At 41.7% G+C, this 21082-nt stretch overlaps 1 protein-coding gene across 1 annotated transcript in view; it reads right to left on the reverse strand.

Annotated features, from left to right (window-relative positions):
• Window positions 1-4250: 4250 nt before the first annotated feature.
• LOC117539152 (leucine-rich repeat-containing protein 49-like) overlaps window positions 4251-21082 on the reverse strand; it is a gene marked incomplete at its 5' end in the record, with an annotated part of 58545 nt that continues 41713 nt past the window's right edge. Inside the window, 4 exon segments of the mRNA XM_034205172.1 lie at window positions 4251-4952; window positions 7425-7581; window positions 18080-18189; window positions 19544-19729. Coding sequence (XP_034061063.1) covers window positions 4737-4952; window positions 7425-7581; window positions 18080-18189; window positions 19544-19729 — 669 coding nt within the window.

The following is a 21082-nucleotide window of genomic DNA, read 5'->3' on the forward strand; positions in this document are numbered from 1 at the left end:
TGCGCCCTCTGCCGCAACAACCACTCTCTCTGAGCGCGCGCGCGCGCGTGTGTGCGTGTGTTTGTGTGTGTGTGTGTGTGGTGTGTGTGTGTGGCATGTCCGTAAGTGTGTGTGTGTCTACTCCTTTTACCACTACGTGAGTGGCGTTTACCGTAGACACATTTTGATGTTGTTCTTTTCTACCGCTCACCCAGCGTCTCTCTCGCAGTGAAGTGTTCATGTTGGAGCCACAGGTGAAGATCTCACGTAACAACTGAAGAGGAACAAGAGCTCAAACACTGCATGGAGACTCTAATGGTGCGCAAACGGGATTTTTGGGACCTTTTAGCAAATTAAAAACCTAGAAATCCTTGAACCAATCAACTTCATTCAGTTTGGACTTGTTTTTCGATTGGACTGCCTTGTTTTGGCTAAACACGTGACCGAAATGTCAACGTGTTGTGTTTTATGTATGGCATCAACTTGGAGTTACTTTTGATTTACTGAGCCCTACAACTTTGTTAACAAGGAGTAGAAAGCAGCAATCACACAAATAAACACTAGGTTAAAGGGTTAGTCTATCTAAAATCATAACAAATATATTTGTTATTATTATTATTTAATCATTGCATCTGTAATTGAACCCATGTTGTCCAGCCCAAGTTGTATGACCTTTAAATAAGTGAACACTTTTTGGGGCATTTCTTTATGAGAATTTAACTTGTTTTGCCATATTGTTTTATAATTCTGTATACTATTGAGAATTTTAACATGTTTTACTTTAAGTGCTGAAAACTATGTTTTCTAAATAGCTTTAGTTGCTGAAATTAGATTTCTCCCTCAGAAAGCTCAGCTATAATTCAATTTCTTCCAGTGTGAAGTAATCAGTAACTTGCAAAACATTCAAAGTTTCTCTCCCAACACTGCCCTGTCTATCTGGGTCATATAACGTAAGTCAGTGCCTTCATATCCATACTGTATGTAGTGTCTCTACCAGTGGGGTTGGTATGTTAATGTTGCTCAGGAAATTGCCTCAATACCCAAATGTTTCCAAACCCTTCACAGGCAAATCAGCCTCCAATTAAAGCTGTTTGATTAATGAATGTACCGGAGGACCCATTGAAGGCCAAGAGCTTTGGAGAGGACTGAACAAAGACACACTACACAGAAAACAGTATGATACATTGTGCATTACTTCAAAATGTAAACAAGGAAATACATTTGTACTGGTTATAAAACTTGAACCAACCAGCCCCCCGGAAGCTAAAATAATGTAGATATTTAAAACAAAAATCTTAGAAAAAAGCTAAATATTTGTTTTTCCAATCAAATGTTAATGTTTCTTTAAGTTTAATGCATTTTTAAATGTATAAATAAATTGCAAATACAGATCTGGATGGGTTATTTGTTGCTGTGCACAGCTTACAGTAAACAATGAACTTTGGTTATTGATTGAGACAGCTGACATCACCATCAAATCCTTAAACCCCTCCTCTACCGGCACAACACACTGAATCAAAACAGCAGATTGATCGTGGGTTATTACTCACCAAGACAAATGGACTTCATGTTAATGAGTCTTTTGAACTGTGTGTGACTTCTTTCCAGCGATGAGGTATTGTTCTCCTTCTGCCTCTGCGCCTGCAAGCTGTCACTTCTCAGTGAGTGCTGTTAGTGTTTTGGGACGTTGACAGCCACAGTCCCATGAAATGACAAGATGTGTCAGCACAAAACAATGTTGTTTATCTCAGTGGCTGAAAATAAACTTGCTGAACCAAGTGGTTTCTTGTCAGAGAAGAAAAGAGCAAACATCACTACTGGAATCATGTTTGTAGGAGATCTGATGACCCAGAAACCAACACATGATGCCATACTGATTCAAGTAAATATCTGAGGAAAGGTTTTGTAAATTTGTCTGAAAATCTGGTTTGGATTAAACTTGCTTGAGACAGTTCACAGAGTATAACACATCTTTGAGAGCTTCTTTAGCTGCGGTTTAATCGTGGACTGCCCAGACTCCCCGCGTTAAATATTTTGAAATAGATTATTATATAAAAGTATTTTACTGGGAAATGTGTTTGTTTGGGTGATTTTTGGATCATCCCATGGTATTTTCCAGAGGAAGCCGTGTCTGCCTTATCACATACAGTATCTCTAGAAATGAGGCGTGTGGTGCAGTGGGTTGTGCGTTGGTGTTGGGATCAGGGGTCACAGGTTCAAACCCCACTGCAGTCAGCATGTCGTTGTGTCCCTGAGACACTTCCCCCCAAATTGTTCCTGTGGGGATTGCCCACAGTATTGAGTATGTAAGTCGCTTTGGATAAAAGCGTCTAACAAGTAACATGTAATGAAATGTAAAATGAGGGGAAGACATGCATTCTAACTTCGGCAACCAATAGAATATCAAAAGGCCTTACATTACATGTTAGACGCTTTTATCCAAAGCGACTTACATACTCAGTACTGTGGACAATCCCCACAGGAGCAATTTGGGGTGAAGTGTCTCAGGGACACAACGACATGCTGACTGCAGTGGGGTTTGAACCTGTGACCCCTGATCCCAACACTAATCCACTGCACCACACGCCTCCTTACAGCCACTGGGTCGAGACAGTAAATACAAAGATGGCTGAAGCTCTTTGCCAACAGCTTTTATCACCGTACCAACTCGCAGCAAATAAACCTGTAAAGAGGCAAATGAAAGAAGTGGTATAAAAATAAGAAAAATAAAAGTAAACTTTGATGCACATCTTGGCGTGGCATGTTACTGCTGCACTCAGTTCTTGACAAGATTAGAGATGTTTCTTTGAACGGCTCTCAGAGTTTCAGAAGTAACATTCTGTGTGTTTTTGTCCTGCTGAATAGTTGGATTTTCTGATTCGTTTATATCTTATGACTCAATTTAGATAATGAAAGCATTGGGTTGAAATGCTGCCCCCTAATTGGTTGGAGTCCACATCTTACCCAAGAAGACAACCAATTAGCACGGAGGAGAGACCAACATTTTTTAATATACATCCTGATATTCTGCAAGTCAAATACCTTTGAGCAAGGTATTGGTCTCCAGTGGAGTGGATGACTCTGGACACCTAAGGCAGATTAAATAAGGGTTCAAATGCTCAGTTTGAGTGAGGGGAGCAGGTGGTGAGAAACTGGTGAAGCCTCTACGCCTTCAGGGACATTCCTGAGGGAGTTCACACATCCAGAGATTCTTCATGGTTTCTCTGCCTCATTGGAGTAAACATGTTATATAATGCTGTCCTTCAAAGCTATACTGTGAAGGCTGAAAGAGGAACCAGAAGAGATTAAGACTGGAGCCACACGAGAACGGTAACGCAAACTAACCGAATTCGATATCAAAAAGTCGATAAAAGTCTTCCGTCCACACGCAACAGGCACTAGAAACGTGTCCGTTCACACGAGACCGCTCGAAATCGCTGGAGACGCTGTAGTACATATGCCGGGCCTGTTAGTGGCGCTGTACTTCCGCCACAAAATACACCTAAAGCAGCGAAGAAGACTTCCCGCACATGCATGGTTGCCCTTCTGTTTATTCTCCGTTGTGGACGCTCTGGCTCTTTTTCTCCCTCTGAGGCAAGTGTGTGCTCCTGCTGTAAATCTCCCCGGTAGTCCACCAGCAGATGAAAAACACCCGCCTCTCCGTATCTTCCAAGGGACGAGGGGACCGTGCAGCAGTTTCAGTTCAATTTTCTTTCGCCGGTCAACATGTCCGTTAAAGTTGAAATCTTCCGGACAACATTTGAAAAGTGCCGGTCAGAGGTCTTCTTTGTTATTTATTGAGCTTTAAAACAAATTGATAACGACTCTATATAATAATATAAGAATAAAACACGGAGCCTCTCTTTTCCTCCCCCTCTCCTGAGAGCCCAGCAGCTGATCTCTGAGTCTGAGCAGGAGAGGTGGGGAGAGGCGGGGCTATTGCGTCATCGTTATCAGGAAATGATCGTATAGGGCGTACACACGGAGCCGTTTGCCCCCCCAGAGCGTTTAGTCCCCAGATCTACCCACCTTGGGACCCGTTATCGCTATCTGCGTTTCCCTGTCGGCTTCGCGTGGCCGAACCGTCTATCTGATAGAGAACTGTAGCGGATACGACCGTTATCGTTCTCGTGTGGCTGCAGCCTAAGTTGAGCATTAACATATTTTGTAAAGGAAAAGAGGAATTCTGATTCAAACCCACGTGACGCATGGTGACTTCTTCACACCTGTAGACAGTTTTTCGGGGATTCATTCAAACCATTTAGACACACTGAGTGTTAATACAGAATTGTTTAATTCTAAGTACAAGACAGAAAGATCAGTGGTAAACAAAGGAAGGTCCTCGTCAGGCAGGAGAAAGTGAGATGCATGACACGTTAATTAAGACATGAAAAATCATTCTGGTCTCGACAAAAGAGACGCCGGTCATTTTCAGCTGATGACAGTAATGGTGCGGAGGGGGGGGGGGTCATTCAGAAAGATGTTTAAAGTGCAGAGGACCACAATGCACTGAGTCCATACGTCCCTTTGACTTTCTTCAAGTATGTTACAGCTCCGAGCTTTGAGTGAAAATCTACATTCAATCACGATAATTTCTTCTTTTAAACAATCTACATATATCCATCTGAAAGATCTCCCCACACACTTTCTGATTCCAACCATTTCAATAACTGATAGTGATTAGTCACAAAGTGATGATGTGTTAATAATGGTTTGTCCACATGTGTGTGTGGTCGTAGTGTCAGCCTCAGTCCTCTTCACTTGGTCCCGGAGAGTTTTGCAAGGCTGGTTTTCCGGAAGGCCGCTTGGTCCCTCATCTCCAACACACTGTCCGTCACCATCTCTGCGAACATGGAGGGCCACAGCTTGTGCAGGGCCTCCCCCTTCAGGTTGGTCTCTGACGCCCTTTGGACCAGATCCTGGAGGTACTGCTGTATCATGGCGGCGCGATCCGACGACTCCAAAGTGCCCTCCTGTGAGGAGAGGAAAAGCAAATCACTCGTTCACTTGTTCATTTAGTAAGTAAGTAAGTAAAGTTTATTTATAAAGCGCTTTTCACAGACAAAGTCACACAGTGCTTGACAAACAATAAAACATCATTATAGGAATCGTACAATGATAAATGAACACACAAGCCACGTGTTAAGAAGTCATAAAAGCACCAACACATAATAAAAACACAATGAAACACAATTAAAACAAAACGTAGTATAAATTAGAATAAAATCAAGCACACCGGTTACCCAAACGCCTGCACAAACAGGGATGTCTTTAAATTAGCTTTAAAGGAGTCAACGGAGTCCGCAGACCGTAGGTGAGCGGGCAGAGCGTTCCTTAGCTTAGGAGCCACGGCCTCGAACGCTCGATCACCGGGTCTGAAGGTGGGTACGTGGGGCAGACAGTAAATTGTGCATGTGTGACCTGAGTGGGTTTAGGTTTAGGTGAGGGGCAGTGACATGAATATGACAGTAGTAAAAGGTAAAGCCTCCACACTATGTATCTAGATTCGAAGCAGAATCATTAGATGTATCATAATTACAAATTGAGCTATCACATGCACATTTTTATTAAGCTTGCTGAGGTAACACTTTATGGTAAGGGTACATGAATCATCATGAATTCATGCACGACTTAATGCAGGAACAATGCATCAACTAAGGTATCTCAATCATCATGACTTCTGAGTTATTCATGATGTTCATGTCTTCTATAGATCTGCAGTTAAAGTGTCAGGCCAAAAGACTGACCAGTCACAGCAAAGTGTTGCAATCATGATTAACTAAGCATTATTTTGTCATTACTTCATCATGTTTGTGCCCCTTCAAATAAAGTGGTGACCCGGTCTGTCGCTCACAGCAGTGCATGTATTCTGTTGAATTCAAAGTGTTGTAATCTTGATTAACTACAAATCAATAATTTGGCGGCTTAGGGGAAACCGAACTGAGAAACTTTTGAAAGAACATCTTGCAGTTATAGAATGGACTTACTGGCAGAAGTCATGATGATTGAGATACCTTGGCATTAATTAAGGTATTGTTCCTGCATTAAGTCATGCATGAGATAATATTAATCCTTGTACATTACTGATAGTTCATGAAGTCCTACATGAATGAATTCATGCTTTTTCATGTACCTTACTAGGGCTACTCAATTAATCGTATTTTAATCGCAATTACGATTATGGCTTGCAACGATTACGAAAACAACGTAATCGAAATAAAACGATTTTTTTTTTTTTTTTTTTTTTGTATTGGTTTGTCAGTTGAATTCAACTTAAAGTTGAGGGTAATCAACTGTTAAAAACATACTGTTAAAAACAAATTCTCCAATAAATGGATGTTTTCAAAGTAAATGGATAATCGTTTTTAATAATCGTGATATCAATTATTGACCCAAATAATCGAGATTATGATTTTTGCCATAATCGAGCAGCCCTTACCATAAAGTGTTACCGTTGCGGATAGAGTGATTATTGATTTTTTCAGAAAGTCAAACAGCCTTTGTTTGCAAAACATACTGGGGAGCATGTTTATTTAATACAGGAGTCACAAATATGTCACATTTAAAATGCTTATTTACAGCAGATAAAATATGCTTTCATTGTCAGATTTAGTTTTTTTAAATGACCGTCCTAATGCTATTTTTAAAAGAGATTTGGAAAAACGTAATCCTTAACTTTTGATGACTTGAGATGAATAAACGTAAACAGATTTTTGCCAATTTATGATCAAATACGTAAATCTGTTGCAATTGTATTGCCGTTATGGAGAAACAATTGTTTTGCTTCATTTCTTTATTTGATTGGATAGAGCAGCCGGAGACAGACAGGAAAGACGGACAGAGAAAGGGAACAACATGCGACAAAGGACAGCAGTTAGGGTTTGACTAAGGGCCGTTGCTGTAAGGTCTTACATGGACAACAGGTTGATACAGGCGAGCCACAATGGATATTTTACAGAGACATTGTGGGTGTCTGGTATGTCCCTGCACAACTTCAGAACACTTTTCGGGCTGGGATATGGATGGATGTGAGACTGAAATCGTTTTTTCTAACTTTTAGGTCACTTTGTTGCAGTCTCTCAAACAACAAGGCTACTATAATAATAATAATAATAATAATAATTATAATAAATTGTATTTATAAGCGCACTTTTCATTTGAGTATACAAATCTGAAAGTGCTACAGAGTAAAATGGTTTACTTTTTATATATATATTTATATATATAATAAAGTAAACGTTGACATCCATCTGAATTTCTTTCTGCCAAGGACCGAATGTTTTCCCCATTAATTGTGGGGTTTCTTTGGGTGTCTAAGGACAGTGTCCGCTCTGTAAAGCCCCCTCAGACATATGTGTAATATGTGATATTGAGCTAGATGAATAAAATATATATATATATATATGATTGATGTGCCACTGCTGAACAGCGTGCATTGAGCTGACCTCCGGGCTCTCTGCAGCGCTGCAGTCTCTGCTGGGGTAGTTGAACAGCGCTCGGCTCAGGCCTTCTCCCAGCAGCTTCCCGTTGTCCCGCAGCTCCTCCGGACTCAGTCCTGCACGCCGGCCGCGCCCCTCCAACAGGAACTGCAGCTGGCGCTTCCTTCAGGGTGGAGAGAGAGGAGACACAGTGAGACACACACACACACACACACACGAGGAGAAACAGCGGCAGAGAGCACAGTAATAAAGGTTTTGTGCTACTCAGAGAGAATCAGCCCTTTGATTTAATTATAGTGTTTATTTTCACTCATTACAAAAACTACACTCATAAGTTGCCCTGATGCTAACCATCACTGATGTTACTGTCTAATCAGTATGACATCCCATGTGATTCACCGCTGCTCCAACATGTTCCACAGGCCTCTGCCAGGATGCTAAAATAGTCTGCAGGCAAAAATTCCACATAGGATAAGATATGTGTGTGTGTGTGTGTGTGTGTGTGTGTGTGTGTGTGTGTGTGTGTGTGTGTGTGTGTGTGTGTGTGTGTGTTGTGTGTGTGTGTGTGTGTGTGTGTGTGTGTGTGTGTGGATGGCTAGTGTTGCTCATGCTGGAGGCAGAGAGGACACTCCCAGTCTGATTCGGCAGCATCAGAGTCCGCCCGTGATGCAGCCACCGCCTTCACAGCCTCCTGTTGTTGCCAGTCTCCATTCAAATCAGATCAGCCTATTAGCATTTCAGCTACGCTAGCTCCTCTGCAGAGACTGGTTCCAACACTGCAGCAGACTCTCATCATGTAGAGGAACTCCTACCACCCCTGGCCGCACACCATACAGTATACATTTAGTACACAGTTACTCATCCTTGTTTCATAGATTCTAAGAGGCAAAATACTCACTAAAGTACAGTTTGCAACATCAGGAGCTAGAGACTGTTAAGAAGTGTTGCGATACATTGTTGATGCTTAGTCTATGGTAATAAGATAATGAAATAATTGTAAATCTTTAGTGAACACTTTGTGTGCAGGATTGTCTAGTTTCATCTAAATAATATATGAGTTGTAGAACAAAGAATGGGGCACATACAATAGGATTCATCCAAATCAATAACCACAAGGAAACTCTCTTGGTGCCAATTACTTAAACATTTTCTTCACAAACATGGCCACAACTCTGGTAAATAAACTACCCTCCCACTCAGGGCATTTTGGGGTAGAACACATCCTAGCCTACTACAATAACCTAGGGGTCCGCAAAGATGATTTCAAACTAGTAATGGTAACAACAGCTGAGGTACACAAAAAACTGAGCGCCCTCCAACCTAACAAGGCCACTGGCCACGACAATATCCCCTCCAAATTCCTCAGAGACTCAGCAACCGCCATCTCACCAGTCATAGCTCACATAATTAACCTCTCCATAAAACAGGGACACGTACCCAAAGACTTCAAAATTGCGAGAGTAACCCCCCTGCACAAAAAGGGCAGCAAATTGGACCCAGGCAACTACCGCCCTGTTTCTATACTTACCTCCATCTCGAAAGTCATGGAAAAAATAGTATATGAACAGGTCGAAAAGTACCTCGCGGAAAAGAAACTAATCTATGAATTTCAATCTGGCTTTAGAACATCCCACTCCACTGACACATGCCTTCTTTATTTGAGCGACCACATCAAACAAGAGGTGGACGAGGGCAAGTACTGCGGCATGGTGATGCTGGACCTACAAAAGGCTTTCGACACTGTCAATCACCCCATTCTGATTGACAAGCTAAAAGCAATTGGTTTTGATAAACTATCGGTGAGCTGGATGCAATCCTACCTGGAGGGGAGAGAACAGATGGTGGAGGTAAACGGTACTCTGCCCCCCCCCCCTCCCAGTGAGCTGTGGTGTTCCACAAGGAAGCATACTAGGACCGTTACTGTTAGTAATTTATGTAAATGACATGTCATCAGCATGTGACTGCAACTTGTTCCTGTTCGCGGACGACTCAGCCCTGCTGGTCTCTGACAGGAACGGGTTGCAGGTTGAAAAAACCCTCAGCTCCGAGCTCGGCAGAATCTGCACCTGGCTCGCCGATAATAAATTATCATTACACCTGGGTAAAACAGAGTCCATTCTCTTCGGTTCGAAACATAATCTCAGCAAGACCGACGGCTTCTCAGTTATAGTGGGCGACATTATTGTCACAAGGAAAGATGAAATTACATACCTAGGTTCCATTCTAGAGGCAAACCTCTCCTGTGACAAAATGGCATCCAATGTAATCAAAAAGTCAACCAACGAACTAGATTCCTATACCGGATCTCCTCTCTGGTAAACAAGAATACTCTGAAGACTCTGGCAGGAGCACTCATTCAAGGGTACTATGACTATGCTTGCACGTCATGGTACCATAGCACCTCCAAGGCGCTAAAAACAAAATTACAAACATCACAAAATAAACTGGTCAGACTACTGCTTGACCTTTCATCTAGAACCCACCTCACCTCTGCCCACTTTGACAACCTAGGATGGCTTAGAGTAGACGCCAGAGTACAGCTACTTGCAATGGGCCTGGTCTACAAGATACACTACACCTCTATGGTACCCATGTACATGTCAAAATACTTCCCAAAGGTCAGTGAATACCACGACCACAACACCAGAGGGAGCTCCACAAATCATGTGAAACCCAGATTTGTCTCAAACAAGGGACGAAACACGTTTCGCAATTATGCCACAACAATGTGGAACGCCCTACCCACAGCTGTAAAGGAATGTGAATCACTACCCACCTTCAAAACCTCTCTAAAAAAGCACCTACGGGAGACTGCAATTCGAAACTGGCCCCTGTTAATGTCCAAACCCAACCCCCTACAATACAGTTTCCCATCCCCCCCTCCAATGTATATACTCTCTTTTTAGACTCTTTTTATACTCACAAACAGTACTGTATATTTGTAGATCTGGTATGTCATAAATGTCTAGATGTAACAGTACTGTCTATCTGTATGTCATGTACTGTATGTCATATATGTTATGATGAATTGAAAATGAATCTAAAATGAAAATGTAATCTATCTGTATGTCATATATGTTATGATGAATTAAAATGGGGGACCCTGATGTAAACAAGACGAAAGTCTTTTTCTGGTCTGCATCCCCTTAACAATTGTGTGTATTGAGCTGTACTGTATTGTACCCATTCTGCAATCTGTTAATACAATTTCCAATCAATCAATCAATCAATTAATGGAGAAACCAGCTCGAGTGCGCTAGAATTTCAAAGTACGCAGCCGAAAAAATCTGCCCCTTCCTTCAGACTTCCTTACAGAGCCCCTCCTCCAACACACATGAACGCGCACATGACCAATGAGGGCACGAGATACATTTGTGCACAGATGGAAGGCTGACAGGCAGGTAGGCCATCCAGTTACTTTAGCCGGGCTCAGATGATTGGTTGTGCTTTTTATAGCGCCACAACTTCCATAGATTAAATATGTTGTCATCTGTGTGTGTGTGTGTGTGTGTGTGTGTGTGTGTGTGTGTGTGTGTGTGTGTGTGTGTGTGTGGCCTAGTATTACCATCCTTGTGGGGACCTAAATCTGTTTACACAGTCACGTGTGGGGACTCGCACCCCGTTCTGGGGACATAATGGAGGTCCCCATGAGGGGAATCATTCATTTTAGGGTGAAGACTTGGTTAGGTTTAGGCATGTGTTGGTTGAGGTTAGGATAAGTCTCCAGGACATGCATGTAAGTCAATGTAATGTCCCCTGAAGTGATGTATACATGGTATGTATGTGTGTGTGTGTGTGTGTGTGTGTGTGTGTGTGTGTTAGTCACACATCATGTTGACTAACAAGGTGAAACAAGCTTATTAAAAGTGTAATTGAGTGAACAGTAGCTAAGATCTTAAAAAAAAAAAAATCAGTCAAATGGCTCCTCTGTAGCAAATGATGTGTGAATAAAACCTTGTAAACAACGTTAATATGTTTCTGTTTTGAGACAATGAACTCTATTTAAAGGTCTTTCCTAAAATTGGATCTGTATGCAAGTCATACAGACAACATCAATCCAACTAAATATGTTTTAAATATATATATGAAGTATCATATCTGGCTTTTTAGATATTAGTATCGTAAAGTATAGAATTTAGTGTCATTTGTGAAAATTAGGCCTATTTAGATAAATAACACCGTACACATCTGTATAAGGTGTTTGTGCAACAGTTACTGCAAAGCAATGGTGAGATGTCCCCGTTCCATATTGTTGATTTTCTCATAAACATTTAACGTTATTTAAAAAAAATAAGCATACATTTATGATCATAGACATTTTTGATTTGATCTTAAAGTAGAACGATCCTCAAGGAAATGAATCTTTAAACCATGTAATTGTTAATACACCTGTACCCACTCTCCTCTGCAGAACCACGACACCTCGACAATAGGCTCGTTTGAGATAAGCGAGACCGACCGCCGTCTTGCTAGTGCGTTGCATGATGGTTAGTCATTTGGTCCGACTTGCTCTGGAGGCTCGACTGCATGAGACGTTGAAATCTCGCGGGACAAAGACGCCAGCAGACTTGAGAGCGAGGCGGAGCAGTTTCTCTCCACGGGCTGCAGAAGCAAAATGCTTGATGGGAAACGACTCGCTGAGCGCTCATTGGTGGTGTTTACCCCGTGCTGCTGATGAAACTCTCCAATTGGCTCCGCAAAAGTTTGTTGTTGTTTTGTGTCAGTTTTACGTCGCCACTTCCATTCACATTTTTCATCATTGTTCCACAATGTTTATCATCATGAAATTAATATCTATATATTTTATACTATGCTTGCACTGCTTACCGTTTACACAATATACCCAACGGTGAATTATGTCCCATAACGTGTCACCAGACGCGCTTGCAGGCGTGCAGAGAGAAAATGGAAAAAGGATAAACTCCATGTCTCCTTAGAAATCCTTCGTGCTTGCCTCTCCGACTACCAGACGGCAGTCAAAGCAGCCAAAACAGAGCACATTTCTCTGTTAATCTCCAAAAACAGCCATAAACCTCAGGTTCTTTTTAATGTCCTCGACTCGATCATTAATCCTTGTGATGTTTCTCCAATTGTGCCATCGACTACTCTCTGTGATAAGTTTCTTACATTTTTTATCTGCTCTTAGGCTAGCCCACACTAGTGCTACCCCAGATCCTGCTCCTTTTCTGTGCCCTGCTGTCCTCGAACACTTTGAGCCTGTATCCCTCTCTTCTCTCTCGGATGTAGTCATGCACCTGCGGCCGACAAACTGCACCTCAAACAGCATTCCCTCTCGCCTTCTCAGAGATGTTTTCGAATCAGTTGGAGCAAGTATTTTATTACTTATAAATACCTCTCTTAGCTCAGGATGTGTCCCAGCTGCCTTCAAACATGCCGTGGTCAAGCCACTACTTAAAAAGAAAAATCTCGATCCCTCCATTCTCGCAAATTTTAGGCCCATCTCCCAGCTACCCGTTTTATCTAAAGCCCTGGAGCGAGTAGTCTACGCCCAGCTGCAGTCTTTCTTAACCACGCATGGCATCCATGAAAAGTTTCAGTCTGGCTTCAAACCTATGCACAGCACTGAAACAGCCCTTTTAAGAGTTTTTAATGATCTGCTCCTAGCCGCCGACTCAGGCAGCCCAGCTGTCCTGGTGCTGTTAGACCTGACAGCTGCCTTCGACACTGTGGACCATAGCATCCTGTTGTCACGGCTTGAACAGTCCGCAGGCATCACAGGCTCTGCACTTGCATGGTTCAGGTCCTACCTGACAGACCGTAGCTTCTCAGTGCAGCTAGGTACCTTCTCCTCTGCCAAAGCCCCTCTTACCTGTGGGGTTCCCCAAGGCTCGATTCTGGGCCCCATCCTTTTTCTATTGTACATACTGCCCCTAGGCTCAATTCTCACAAAACATAATATCCCCTTCCATTGTTACGCTGATGATGTACAGATCTATCTGCCTCTCAATCAAAATGCCAATTCACTACAGCCGTTGATGGACTGCTTAGCAGAGATCAAATCCTGGCTGAGCCAACATTTCCTCAACCTCAATGAGAGCAAGACTGAGGTTATCTTTTTTGGACCCCAACCTCCAGCCTTCCAGGTTGATATTCTGGGCTCCCTCAAAAATAATATCCTCCCCTCTGTCACGAACCTTGGAGTGACCTTCAATAGCGCTTTTAAATTCGATAAGCAGCGTAGTCAAAACCTGCTTTTTTTTTTTTAAATACGACTATTGGCCAAGACCAAGTCGTTTTTATCTTTTAAAGACCTGGAAAGGGTTATTAACGCCTTTGTTACCTCGAGGTTGGACTACTGCAACGCTCTGTACGTGGGTATGGACCAGGCGTCAATTAAACGCCTGCAGCTAGTGCAGATTGCAGAACGCAGCTGCACGTCTTCTCACTGGCCACAAAAAGCGTGACCACATCACCCCAATTCTGGCCTCATTGCACTGGCTTCCAATTCGGTTCCGAATTGATTTTAAAATCCTTTTATTTGTTTTTAAAGCAATAAATGTGCTGGCTCCGGCCTATACAGCAGAACTCCTCCATCGCTACACCCCAGGCAGAGCATTAAGGTCGGTTGACCAGCTGCTGCTGCTAGTGCCCAAGACCAGGCTCAAAACCCGAGGGCACCGAGCCTTCGCAGCAGCAGGCCCCAGGCTCTGGAACACTCTGCCCCTCCATGTGAGGTCGGCCCAGACCCTAGGGGGTTTTAAATCTACTCTTAAAACACACTTCTTCTCCCTGGCCTTTTAGTCAGAGCGGAGCACGACTCCTGACTTTTCTCTGTGTTTTTTATATATCTGTTGTAATTTATTGTCTTTTATTGTGAATGTAATAATGTGTTTTTAAGTGATTGTAGTATTTATTACCTGTACAGCACTTTGGCCCGACCAAAAATCGCTTTTAAATGTGCTTTATAAATAAACTTTGATTTGATTTGACCACAATACTTTATATATCTTAGCATATTCATACACACTGCATACATACTGTTCATACTGCTCACAGGCTGCTGTGTATATCTAGTGTATTCATGTGTTTATTCATCATTCAATTAATGATATCTTTTATTCTGTAGATTGTGTACATTACTTTTCACTTTACTGCTTGTTGCACTCCTGGTTAGAAGCTAAACTGCAATTACAATAAAGTTGAATCTAATCTTAAGCAGGAACACATGTATTTACTTAGTACATATCTGACATTACCGATTAAACACATTTGTGCATTCTTTATAAATGCAAACTGGTCAAGACCACTGACGGAAGTAGTTTTGAAAAGTAGTGGTTCTGTCTTTTACATGTAGGATTCAACCCCCCTTGTATTGATTTGTTTTCAAATGAACAGACACTTGAGTCATTCATTTGTAGTGATATAATAAGTGTGGGATTTCTATTGCATCCACTTCATCTGCAACGAAGAACGCCAACGCAATTTTCGCCATTGCAAACCGAGTCAAGCCGACTCCGAGCTGTCCGACTTCAGGCGAGCTTTTTGAGACCTCCCCCGGCTGCAATCGGCTATTCTCGTCTACTTTCGAGGCGAGCCGCAGCTCATCTCAAACAAGCCTAATGTTTTGTGTTAAACTCACAGCCCACTGAGCAACACGGGAGCTTTGTGGGAACATGAAACATAAACTGAGTTTCCTGCAGATGTTATAATCTTTACCTCATTTACCTCAAAACACACTTTATTTGACACAGTCTATAGCAGGAGGCTCAATCTGATAGGAGGATAATCAAACAGCATTTAGTTTAACAAATGGATTCAGGCTTAATCGTTCTTCATGCAGTCATTAAGATGTCAGTGCTGATGCAAAAATAATCTGAATCGGCCGTGGGCTGTTGCGTATTATCTATCCACCTTCATTAATATGATCTAAAAACAGAGTTAAATAAGAGTGAGATGAAGCCAAGAGCTAATTGTCCTACAGTTTACAACTTGATTTTTATCCTGAAAGGGCAATTGACGACCTGCATTGCTTTTCATCTAACTAAAGCTTTCATCCAACTTACATAAGTGCATTCAGTCATGATGAAGATACAAACTCGAAACAGCCAGAGTCCTGCAGGTACATTAACTTTCAATAAACCAAAGCTAATGCACCATGAACTAGAAGCACACCTCCGCCAAGGGCTGTTTCAATAAGTGAAATTGTGTTTATCCGCTTTGTGATTCAGATCTGCTACGAAATAAAAAACCACTCTTCCTTTGCCCATGCTTCACTCTTCCTGTGAGTTTCATGAAAATAGGGTCTGTAGATTTCACTGGGTGGCAGTAGCTCAATCTGTAGGGACTTGGTTTGGGAACAGAAGGGTCACCAGCATGCGTGTTTGTGCATATCTGTATTCGGACCTGATCTGGAAAGGTCCTACGCGTGTGTGTGTGTGTGTGTGTGTGTGTGTGTGTGTGTGTGTGTGTGTGTGTGTGTGTGTGTGTGTGTGTGTTGTGTGTGTGCGCATTTTGTTGTGTGTGTGTGCCGGTGCGTGTGTGATGTGTGTGCATGTGTGTGCATTTGTTGTGTGTGTGTGTGTGTGTGTGTGTGGGTGTGTGTTTGTGTGTGCGCATTTGTTGTGTGTGTGTGGTGAGTGTGTGAGTGTGTGTGCATGTGTGTGCATTTGTTGTGTGTGTGTGTGTGTGTGTGTGTGTGTGTGTGTGCGCATTTGTTGTGTGTGTGTGTGCGTGCGTGTGTGAGTGTGTGTGCATGTGTGTGCATTTGTTGTGTGTGTGTGTGTGTGTGTGTGTGTGTGTGTGTGTGTGTGTGTGTGTGTGTGTGTGTGTGTGTGTGTGTGTGTGTGTGTGTGTGTGTGTGCATTTGTTGTGTGTGTGTATACAATAACGAAGTAGAAAACTGAATATCCCTTCTTTATCTTTGCCTTATTATGGAGAGGCATTCGTCTAAAAAATCATCACAAAAACATAACTTCCTTCACCAAGTTACTAACGATCATTTCCTTAATTAACCTGTTAAGCCCTGAGCCTGTTTTTCAGGTCTTAGGCTCGAAAATGACATTCCCAGAACAAATTACCACATCTTCCCTTCTAAAAGGGTTACATTAATAATCTTTTTTCTCAAAGCAAGGATAAACCTGTGAGTTGGATGTATAAGTGTCAGAATCAATATAGATGTTTTTATTTTAAAGTAAATTCAGATTGAACACAGTAAAAAAATGTAAATTATAGTTATTTTTTACTTACTTACGTATAGTGAAAACCACCCTTGGATGATGGGTTAGTAGACTAAAAGCTTTAGGAATCCAAACTATAACATATAATAAGTACCCTGTATCAAGATTGATGCAAAACAAGTGACATTTGACCTTTTTAGAGAGGTTTAGCACAAAAAAACACTTCTGGGGTCATTTGGGTGGATTTTCTATATCTCTGGCCCCCCTTGGTCGATTTTGATGATGGACATCTCTTTTTAACCGTTAGAGCCAATGGAATCGAGGGGAACTCCCACATACACACACGTTACCAAATAAGGAGTGAGAGTGATGCGTAGCCAAAACCGGAAGCTGTGATAACTCTGGTAGCTACCATTAGCAGCTAATTTTTATTCTCAGATTTTTACATAAAAATTGAAATATGGATTATAAATCATTTTTTCAAAGTGACAGACACATTGGATTAACCTATGGATTAACCCTCAGCAGCGTTTATATCGTTTTAATGCCATTGAACACGACTTTTGATCAGATTGACAGCTAAGGTGAGACGATGTCCCGTTTTTGCTCCGTAATGCTAAGTGTTGTGATGTCTGTGTTTGCTTCCCCTGTCGCGAGTTCTGATCGCTCAGTGACGATACTATACCTATAATCTGTGGAGTCTCAGCTTTAATCGGATATCTTATATGTGCAGCTACGATAAGTAATAATGGTATCTTTATCTTGAGTTCTGTGCCAAGTGCGTTAAAATGTTTCGCTCAGGGGTCATTTAGACGCTTCTTATGAGACTTGTGTTTTGTTTTGGTAAAAATGGTTCATATCGTCAGTTAGCTGAGATTCTTCCCGTTAATCTGGTATAACACATTAATAGGTTTTTAAATATTAAGAAGCCTGAGACACAGTGTCGTGAAAAAAAACTACCCGCCAGACCCGGATTAGGGTCCTCTCAGGCTTAACAGGTTAAGTCATCAAAAATAAATGTTAATAAAAGCGCAACTAATACAGATTTCTCACACTGACATTGGATTCTACCCATTCCAATGTTTGAGAAAAAGTCACTCTGTGTAGCTCTGCTTTAACAGTTGAGGCTGCAGATACCAACCATATAATGAGAACCATTAAAAAACTGCTTCTCGAGCGTTTTTTTATTTAGAGTGACAGACCTCGACAGCTTTTGGCTACAGAGAAAGAAGAATGTTTGCGCCAAAGTGCCAAGTACCCACCCTGAGACACTCAGTCTAATTCCCCTGGCTCCACTGTGCCAGGCTCTGTCTCACTGCCTTACATAAAACACACACACATAAATCTTAACACACTAAACTATACGGGCATGCACTTACACGTACAGTTGTAACTCACATATATCTACACATTTTTTACATATTTAAAAGGTACACCATACCTAGTGAGGGACACAGCACACACCTGTCATTACATTCTAGTTAATATTATGTTGTGGTGTATTTTCTGAGATGTAGTTCTCACCGGGACACCTCCAGCAGCAGGAGGAGGCGGCAGCGAGGAGTTTCAGTGGCTGCTATATGACCCAGAGTCCCAAACACACGCTCTGCAGCGATCACATCGTTCATGGTCACCTGAGGTAGAGACACACGAGAAGATATTTGATTGAATTGTAAAGTTACTCCATAAAGACAAAAATAAAGGTTTCAGGACCATGTCGTCAAAAGTTAAAGTCCCTGCACAAAAGGAAAACCCTGTACTGTGTTTTATATAAGGGAAGTTCACAAATGCACAAATGGGGGATGAGACAATACAATCTGAAAAAAAGGTAAGAATCAAGGAACGGCAGGTATACTAATGTTTTTCTTGGATGCCATTAGATCCCACATATTACTCCTTTAACACGAGAACCGCCAACGGGTACATTTTACCCACAGCTGATTCTTGATTGTATGTAACTTTTTTTCAATAAAATATCAAGTCTCCCAGTCCGTGACTTTTCCTGAAAGTGTGTTATGTAGCACCCTCTGTTGTTAACAATTGTCAATATGAAGTCAGATTGAAAAAATGGCCCAACAAATTGCCATTTATACCCATCAGCGCCAGCGGGTAATATTTACCTCATAGAAAATGCAGTGATCTCGCGCAAAAACATAAACATGACGTGTTGCTATAGCAATGCCTGTTGTTTACTGCGGTTCCTTGTAGAGAGAGATAGAGAGATGGAGAGATGGATAGATAGATAGAGATATATAGATAGATAGTTATGGATAGATCGATAGATAGTTATAGATAGATAGATCGATATATAGAGAGACACTTTGCACATAACTCACGGTAGCGATCTTTCATACTACTGCACAAACTAGATATCATATGAAAGCTGAGAGTCCACAGATTATTATGTATGGTATACAGCGACCCCTGGCGGTTCAAGTGTTAAGGACAAGTTTGACATTTTGAAAGATTATAATTTGTTCGCTGGCGTAGAGTTGGATGCAAAGGTTTTGACATGTTGTATTGATTAGACAAACAAGGCATGGCAATTGGAGAACCATACAGATGGCTAGCTAGCTATTTATTCTACGTTTTTTATAAGTAAGGTTAACTCAAGTAGCCTTACATTTACCGGTCAAACGTTAACGAACTAAAGTGGTATCAATGTTTTCATCTGACTCCCCAAAAACATTTTCTCATTCACACTTAGTTGCTTCTAGACTGTTAAACACCTGAACTAAGAACATCCATAACATTCACCTGTTTGCAACTTACAAATTATGTATCACTTGTATATAGACTCTTATGGCACTACTTTTATTTTATTTGTATTTACTTGCACTATTTTATTGTGTTGCACTGTTGGAGTGCGACCTATCATGTGACCTACGATTGTCATCGACATATCTACACTGTAGCTATGTACGAGTGACAATAAAAGCCTTAAATCTTGAATCTTGAAAAAAACATGCCAGTGCATTCCAGGCTCACCTCCTGGCCGTTGATCCTCTGCAGGTTGAAGTGGTGCAGGCGGTAGATGAGGAAGGAGCGCCACAGAGCCAGGCTGGCCACCGGGTTCCCCCCCTCGTGGATGGTCAGCTGGTCCAGACGCCTCACCTGAGCCAGAGCCGCCAGCTGAGGCAGACGACAGATGTTGGTTTCCTGGAAGATCATGTGCTGCAGGAAAAGAAACAGGCTGGTTTCAGCGGAGTAGATCTTTGGTAAATATTCGCTGACATCACAAACTCTGCCACAATACGATTTTTGATTCGATTCAGGGGCTAAATTGACAATTTTTTTACTTTTTAAATACAAATTACAACAGTAAAATATGCCAGATTTGTCATGTTGAATTATTCTTATCAGTTAAGAATCTTAAACTAATGTCGTGTCTTAAAGATGATGGTATGTATCAATGTTATCTAATGGGAAGTGATGAGAAGAGACATTACATTATTACATTACATGTTACTTGTTAGACGCTTTTATCCAAAGCGACTTACATACTCAATACTGTGGGCAATCCCCACAGGAGCAATTTGGGGTGAAGTGTCTCAGGGACACAACGACATGCTGACTGCAGTGGGGTTTGAACCTGTGACCCCCTGTTCCGAACACCTACGTGTAATGTTGTGACATACTATTTAGTCCGGAGTTGTGGATACCCGGAATGTGATATGTGTGACACCAGTTATTAGGTAGTACAGAGCGGGTATAAAGCACAGTTAACGATACTCGCTGTCTCCTGAGTTGTCTATAACAAAGCAAGATACACATACCAAATGACAACACTACACTACGCACCACCCACTGCGCCACACGCCTCCTGAGACAACTGGTCATGAGCACCTCAAAATATCTGCCAAGATCGATGATGTAAATAGAAAAATGTACATTTTTTTAATGTGCTGCTCTAGTCCAGTGTGGTCCGCGGACCACTGGTGGTCCGTGAGCGCCCCCTAGTGGTCCGTGAGTATATTGGTAACATTTCACATTTTAAATAAATAAATACATTTAAGTTTTCAGCACTTTCGCGGGAATGGAGCGAGCTTCGATTGCATGATATAGCCCAGCGCAACACCTTCATCACACATGTTGCCACTTGTTTGTACCATTTTCAGGCGATTTGCAAAAAACGATGTGTTTTTGGATATTTGTGGAGTTAGGTGGTCCGCGAGTGTTTTTTTATTGGTTAAGTGGTCCTTGGTATGAAAAAGTTTGAGAAACACTGATCTAGTCCTACAAGATCTATTGCCTGATTTACGAAATGGATCAGTGGATTCAGTGGATGCCAGAACAAGGATTATTTGAGAGAGAGATGGCCGGTTCCACGAGCCAACACCTCAAAAAGCTTAACTCATTGTGATATGTCAAATACTAACATGATTATTATATTTTGGTCTTCTTCAACGTTATCCAATGGCTCATTATGATTGTTAGAGCCATTTCCTTTCATCATTATGGTTTCAATGTTTGGCTTTATAATATAAAGAGTAAACTTTTAACTATTTGTTTTAGTGAGTCACACTT

This window comes from Gymnodraco acuticeps, unplaced genomic scaffold, assembly GCF_902827175.1.
Source record: "Gymnodraco acuticeps unplaced genomic scaffold, fGymAcu1.1, whole genome shotgun sequence".
In the NCBI taxonomy this organism is placed as follows: domain Eukaryota; kingdom Metazoa; phylum Chordata; class Actinopteri; order Perciformes; family Bathydraconidae; genus Gymnodraco; species Gymnodraco acuticeps.